The following is an 8,273-nucleotide window of genomic DNA, read 5'->3' as shown; positions in this document are numbered from 1 at the left end:
TATAAGCTAAACTTATTTTATAATATTAATTATCTAGAATGTTCTTGAAATATCTACTTTAGTCTTTTGAGTTCAAGTCCTTTGAGCTCTTGTCTTTTGAGTTCATGTCTCTTTGCTTTTCATGTTCCTAGAGAGTTACTAAATTTATTAAGGTGCATGTACTAGAAACTTTCTAGGAGGTTCCATGTAGTCCTATAAATAGGACAATCTTCCAAGCTTTGTTATCATCAAAAAGTTTATCAAATCATTTGAGTGAAATACTTTTGTGAGTTTATTATATTTCTTTTGTGTGAGTAAGTTGTGTGGATTATTGAGAACAAGTTTCTTCTCTTTAATCTCCAACATTGTTATACACTTAAATTCCTAGAAAGTGGTATCTCTCATCTTGAGAGATAAAAATGCCATTCTCATCTTGCTTTACTTCAATACCAAGAAAGTAATGAAGAGATTTGATGAAGAAGTTTAGAATGGAAGATGCAAAACCAAGTAGTACTCCCGTTGAAGTTGGCTTGAAATTGAGCATGAATGATGATTCTAAGTTTATTGATCCTACATTATATAGAAGTCTTGTTGGAAGTTTGATGTACTTGACCGCCACTCGACCGGATATAACATATGGTGTTAGTTTGATTAGTAGATTCATGGAGCAACCAAAGAAGACACATTGGGAGGCCGGAAAAAGAATCTTGAGGTATGTTCGTGGAACACTTGGAGATGGAATTTATTATCAAAAGGGAAATGATACCAAGGTGATTGGATATTGCGATAGTGATTGGGCCGGAAGTATTGATGATAGTAAAAGCACTTCGGGAAATGTTTTCTTCACTGGCTCTAGTGCCATCACATGGATGTCAAAGAAGCAACAAGTTGTGGCTCTCTCGACGGCGGAGGCGGAATATATTTCTTTATCATTAGCTAGTTGTCAAGCTTTATGGACAACATGGGTGTTAGAGGACCTCAAGCATGCCACAAAAGAAAGTCCGATCATATATTGTGATAACAAGTCCGCTATAGCACTCACGGAAAATCCGGTGTTTCATGGGAAGAGCAAGCATATCAGAATCAAATATCATTTTATTCGAGACTTGGTGAAGAAAGGAGAAGTCGTGGTCGAACATTGCAAGACACAAGACCAAATTGGTGATATTTTCACTAAACCTTTGAGGCCCGACATTTTCAAGAAGTTGAAGAAGAAACTTGGCATGTGCAAAGTTTAGCTTAAGGGGGGCTGTTAAAATAATATAAGCTAAACTTATTTTATAATATTAATTATCTAGAATGTTCTTGAAATATCTACTTTAGTCTTTTGAGTTCAAGTCCTTTGAGCTCTTGTCTTTTGAGTTCATGTCTCTTTGCTTTTCATGTTCCTAGAGAGTTACTAAATTTATTAAGGTGCATGTACTAGAAACTTTCTAGGAGGTTCCATGTAGTCCTATAAATAGGACAATCTTCCAAGCTTTGTTATCATCAAAAAGTTTATCAAATCATTTGAGTGAAATACTTTTGTGAGTTTATTATATTTCTTTTGTGTGAGTAAGTTGTGTGGATTATTGAGAACAAGTTTCTTCTCTTTAATCTCCAACATTGTTATACACTTAAATTCCTAGAAGTCGTACTTAATCTTGCCACTAGTGCTCTTTTAGCTCCCTGTTATTGGTGCTCTTTTTGCTCTTTCTGGAATTTTAGGATTAGGTATCTACCATTAACAACAAAAAGAGACCACTTTCCTTGTGGAATAACATAAGCTATTTAGAATCTCAAATCATCCACAAAATAGAACTATACATATATAGACTCATCCACAAAAATTAGTAATTTTATTTTCATAAGTAAACGACTGTCTAAAACAGGCATTCTTAAGAGTAATGTAAAAAGATTTAAAATAGTAAATAGGTAGTCGAACATTCTCTAACGAGAAAGGTATTTAACATAATCTATACTTTCACCTAAGAGTCTACTTAACTTTCTTACAAGCATTTTATAGAAAATTTGTCACCAACATGATCTATATGATGATAAATAGAAATGAGTCAATTGCCATTTTTAAACCAGGAACAACTAATAATATGAGCAAGATGCAAGTGAAACACTAAATTAAAAATATAAATATTTGAAATGAAAAAATGAAAGTAAAAAAAAACTCACCAATAGAGATAGAAGATCCTGAACTTTAGGTGTCCACAAATAAAGAACCAGATAAAAAAGATATGCTCCTTCTAAATTATAATTTTGATGGTTGATCCATTACGGATTCCTTTACCGTAAGAAAAAGATATTATCTTTTTATCTGTTCAAAGACGACAAAAAAACATTAGTATATCATAAAAACTAAAAGTACAACATTGCATAACAAGTTTAAAGTAAAATAGACCTTTTCTTTCCAAACCTCTGATTTCCTGGTTAAAATATAATTTCTCAGCAGATGCAAATAATAGACATTGCTGAACAAGGGGTCATCCCCTCCTGTCCTGATCCACCATGAATGAGATCTACCAAACTACACATGTTGACACCATTGTATACAGTATTTTAACTAAAACAATACACCAATATAACATGTTTAAAATAGTTACCTGGAATTATGATTAAAAAAATATTACCAGGTATTTGATAAGGTTAACAAAGTGACCATAAAGGCTTCGAAGAGCACTTATTTTGTACTCTCTTATAAGATCAACAAAGTCCGTATGCTTGTCAACTTCAGAAAACATGCTGTCAATGATCCTGATGTGAGAATGTAAATTGATCAATAAAGTTTAAAAACACAATCTAATAGAAGTCCAATAAATATATATAAGACGTGTTGTGTCTATGAAGATAAAGTTGGGGGCATAATGTGAACTTACTCTGTTTCACAAGCACCATTAACCAAAGTCATAACAATGTTCCGAAATGAAGCATAACATTCAGTAGCAACTCTTTATATCAGTTTATTTTCTTCTTCAAGGCTTTATCTGATTTAATATGAGCTTTCTTGCATTCTGTAATAGTGTTGTTTGGGCAAGAGCTCACTATATCACCCTCTATGTTTAACCATGTGAGCACTTGACATGAATGGACCGACCAAACCTTAACACGACCCATTTTTAATTTATACAAGTTCAATATAATCAAGAGTCACACCTACATGCTTGAACTCTCGACCCATTTTTACTTGTATATTGAATCTCCACTACAAGAAATTTACAATCAGACAATACTTGACAGACAATGGTTAAAAAAAAACCGTCGTCCTAAAAAATCATATAACGGTGAATTGAATTTGCAAAAAAAACAGTTGTGTGAGCTCCAGAATAGACAACGGATATCCATCTTTTTTAAACTGTTGTACAAGTTGTATCCTCTCATCGAGTCAGGCAACGGTTTTTTAAATATAGTGTTGTTGTAGATCTTTTACACAACGATTACAAACCGTTGTTACTGTGTTAACGTATAGGGTTAGAAGACAACGGTTTTAACATTACATTATGTAATTCAGACAACGGTTTTTTAGAAAGGTTGTCCTCTAAACCATCAAACAACGGAATGAAAACAGTTGTCTGAGGAATTTCAATGGGTATCACGTATTGAGGTGGCAGCACGTGATAGGTGGTAAATCATTCACAAGGATTGCTGAGGTGGCGAAATGAGAGCCCTTCATTGAAATGAGATTTGATATCGGCCGTTAGATCGAAAAATAGCTAATTTTCTTATACAACGGTTTTATGTTAAAACAAAAGTGTTGTCTTAGTTAGTCTCATACAAGCTTTTAGGTATTACGTTCTGTAATTCACACAACAGTTTTTAGAAGGATTGTCTTAAAAACCTTCATACAACGGAATAAAACAGTTGTCTGAAATAGTTATTTTATAATTTAAATTGGCACCACCTGATGAGGTGGCAGCGCATGATAGGTTGTAAACATATTACTCGGATTGCTGAAGTGTCACAATGACAACCCTTGATTGAAATGAGATTAGATATTAGCCGTTAGATTGAAAAAAGCTGATATACTTACACAACGGTTTTATAATAAAAAAAAGCGTTGTCTTAGTTTGTCTTTACACAATGGTATTTCGAGGAAACCATTGTAAAAGTATTACTATATAAAATGAGATTCCCGATAACAAAGTTCAATTTTTAAATGATTTTTTCGATGATCCAACCATACGGATGTTAAGATATATCAATTTTAGTCATATGAAAAAATTATTAAAAATTTTAAAATTCATCTTGCATGTCAGGATTAGAAAAATATGGTAAAAGTACCCATCCCGACAACGAGACTCGTTCCCGATTTACAGGATTAATTTTTTAAAATGATTTTTCGACGATCCAACCGTACGGATGTTAAGATATATCGATTTTAGTCATAAGAAAAAATTATTAAAAAATTTGAAATTCATTTTGCATGTCAGGATTAGAAAAATCTGGTAAAAGTACCCCTCCCGACAACGAGACTCGTTCCCGATTTACAGGATTAATTTTTTAAAATGATTTTTCGACGATCCAACCGTACGGATGTTAAGATATATCGATTTTAGTCATAAGAATAAATTATTAAAAAATTTGAAATTCATTTTGCATGTCAGGATTAGAAAAATCTGGTAAAAGTACCCCTCCCAACAACGAGACTCGTTCCCGATTTACAAGATTAATTTTTTAAAATGATTTTTTGATGATCCAACCGTACAGATGTTAAGATATATCGATTTTAGTCATAAGAACAACTTATTAAAAAATTTGAAATTCATTTTGCATGTCAGGATTAGAAAAATCTGGTAAAAGTACCCCTCCCGACAACGAGACTCGTTCCCGATTTACAGGATTAATTTTTTAAAATGGTTTTTTGACGATCCAACCCTACGGATGTTAAGATATATCGATTTTATCAGAAGAAAAAATTATTAAAAAATTTGAAATTCATTTTGCATGTCAGGATTAGAAAAATCTGGTAAAAGTACCCCTCCCGACAACGAGACTCGTTCCCGATTTACATGATTAATTTTTTAAAATGATTTTTCGACGATCCAACCCTACGGATGTTAAGATATTTCGATTTTAGTCAGAAGAAAAAATTATTAAAAAATTTGAAATTATTTTTGCATGTCAGGATTAGAAAAATCTGGTAAAAGTACCGCTCCCGACAACGAGACTCGTTCCCGATTTACATGATTAATTTTTTAAAATGATTTTTCAACGATCCAACCGTACGGATGTTAAGATATATCGATTTTAGTCATAAGAAAAAAATATTAGAAAATTTGAAATTCATTTTGTATGTCAGGATTAGAAAAATCTGGTAAAAGTACCCCTCCCGACAACGAGACTCGTTCCCGATTTATAGGATTAATTTTTTAAAATAATTTTTCGATGATCCAACCGTACGGATGATAAGATATATCGATTTTAGTCATAAGAACAACTTATTAAAAAATTTGAAATTCATTTTGCATGTCAGGATCAGAAAAATCTGGTAAAAGTACCCCTCCCGACAACGAGACTCGTTCCCGATTTACAGGATTAATTTTTTAAAATGATTTTTCGACGATCCAACCGTACGGATGTTAAGATATATCGATTTTAGTCATAAGAAAAAATTATTAAAAAATTTGAAATTCATTTTGCATGTCAGGATTAGAAAAATCTGGTAAAAGTACCCCTCCCGACAACGAGACTCGTTCCCGATTTACAGGATTAATTTTTTAAAATGATTTTTCGACGATCCAACCGTACGGATGTTAAGATATATCGATTTTAGTCATAAGAACAAATTATTAAAAAATTTGAAATTCATTTTGCATGTCAGGATTAGAAAAATCTGGTAAAAGTACCCCTCCCAACAACGAGACTCGTTCCCGATTTACAAGATTAATTTTTTAAAATGATTTTTTGACGATCCAACCGTACAGATGTTAAGATATATCGATTTTAGTCATAAGAACAACTTATTAAAAAATTTGAAATTCATTTTGCATGTCAGGATTAGAAAAATCTGGTAAAAGTACCCCTCCCGACAACGAGACTCGTTCCCGATTTACAGGATTAATTTTTTAAAATGGTTTTTTGACGATCCAACCCTACGGATGTTAAGATATATCGATTTTATCAGAAGAAAAAATTATTAAAAAATTTGAAATTCATTTTGCATGTCAGGATTAGAAAAATCTGGTAAAAGTACCCCTCCCGACAACGAGACTCGTTCCCGATTTACATGATTAATTTTTTAAAATGATTTTTCGACGATCCAACCCTACGGATGTTAAGATATTTCGATTTTAGTCAGAAGAAAAAATTATTAAAAAATTTGAAATTATTTTTGCATGTCAGGATTAGAAAAATCTGGTAAAAGTACCGCTCCCGACAACGAGACTCGTTCCCGATTTACATGATTAATTTTTTAAAATGATTTTTCAACGATCCAACCGTACGGATGTTAAGATATATCGATTTTAGTCATAAGAAAAAAATATTAGAAAATTTGAAATTCATTTTGTATGTCAGGATTAGAAAAATCTGGTAAAAGTACCCCTCCCGACAACGAGACTCGTTCCCGATTTATAGGATTAATTTTTTAAAATAATTTTTCGATGATCCAACCGTACGGATGATAAGATATATCGATTTTAGTCATAAGAACAACTTATTAAAAAATTTGAAATTCATTTTGCATGTCAGGATCAGAAAAATCTGGTAAAAGTACCCCTCCCGACAACGAGACTCGTTCCCGATTTACAGGATTAATTTTTTAAAATAATTTTTCGACGATCTAACCGTACGGATGTTAAGATATATCGATTTTAGTCATAAGAACAACTTATTAAAAAAATTGAAATTCATTTTGCATGTCAGGATCAGAAAAATCTGGTAAAAGTACCCCTCCCGACAACGAGACTCGTTCCCGATTTACAGGATTAATTTTTTAAAATGATTTTTTGACGATCCAACCGTACGGATGTTAAGATATATCGATTTTAGTCATAAGAAAAAATTATTAGAAAATTTGAAATTCATTTTATATGTCAGGATTAGAAAAATCTAGTAAAAGTACCCCTCCCGACAACGAGACTCGTTCCCGATTTATAGGATTAATTTTTTAAAATGATTTTTCGACGATCCAACCATACGGATGTTAAGATATATCGATTTTAGTCATAAGAAAAAATTATAAAAAAATTTGAAATTCATTTTGCATGTCAGGATTAGAAAAATCTGGTAAAAGTACCCCTCCCGACAACGAGACTCGTTCCCGATTTACAAGATTAATTTTTAAAATGATTTTTTCGACGATCCAACCGTACGGATGTTAAGATATATCAATTTTAGTCATATAAAAAAATTATCAAAAAATTTGAAATTCATCTTGCATGTCAGGATTAGAAAAATCCGCTAAAAGTACCCCTCCTAACAACGAGACTCGTTCTCGATTTACAAGATTAATTTTTAAAATGATTTTTTCGATGATCCAACCGTACGGATGTTAATATATATCAATTTTAGTCATATGAAAAAATTATTAAAAAATTTAAAATTCATCTTGCACGTCAAGATTAGAAAAATCCCGTAAAAGTACTCCTCCGAACAACGAGACTCGCTCCCGATTTACTAGATTAATTTTTAAAATGATTTTTTCGACGATCCGACCGTACGGATGTTCACTACAAGAAATATTGAATTAGACAATTGTTTTACACCGTTGTCTAAAAGATGAATTTTTCGTTGTCTATCCGGGGGCGGTGTGTTTGGCACTCATACAATGGTTACGCACCATTGTGACAAATACATCACACAACTGAATATAAAGCCTTTGTCTCATTTTATTCACACAACGCATATGACCCTTTTTAATATTCTACAAACAACAGTTTTCTAGCCGTTGTAACAATTTAGAGGCACAATAGTTAAAAATAGTGTTATACAAATTGACTCCTACAACAGTTTATGTATTTATTTCATCTAGTTACACAATGGTTTTTATTGAGAAAACAAATGTATGAGATACTTTAGACAATGGTATTTTGTGTTTGGGTATTGTGTTTTAGCTATGCTTACAACAGTTTTATGCAATGATGTAAAAGATTTAAACCATTGCAAATAATATCAAAAGACAACAGTTTTTTAAAAAAAAACTATGTGCAATGAGACATACAACGGTTTTCATAATTTTTAAAGTGACTTTCACACAACTGTTTATAAAATTAATCGCATTATTTAAAATAAACCAATTTTCAAATAAAATGGTATTATAATAATTCAATTATTATTTCACAATTGAAATTAAATTTACAATACAA

General features: G+C 31.8%; 1 protein-coding gene across 1 annotated transcript; it reads left to right on the top strand.

Moving 5' to 3' along the window:
• Positions 1 to 467: 467 nt before the first annotated feature.
• On the top strand, positions 468 to 1,217 carry LOC141659743 (secreted RxLR effector protein 161-like). Its single transcript, XM_074466671.1, has one exon. It carries the CDS (start codon positions 468 to 470, stop codon positions 1,215 to 1,217), a length of 750 nt encoding a protein of 249 aa, XP_074322772.1.
• The last annotated feature ends 7,056 nt before the right edge of the window (positions 1,218 to 8,273 follow it).

Source organism: Apium graveolens, chromosome 5 (genome assembly GCF_009905375.1).
Source record: "Apium graveolens cultivar Ventura chromosome 5, ASM990537v1, whole genome shotgun sequence".
In the NCBI taxonomy this organism is placed as follows: Eukaryota; Viridiplantae; Streptophyta; class Magnoliopsida; order Apiales; family Apiaceae; genus Apium; species Apium graveolens.
Note: the sequence above shows the minus strand (reverse complement) of the source record. Positions and strands in the feature narration are given on the sequence as shown.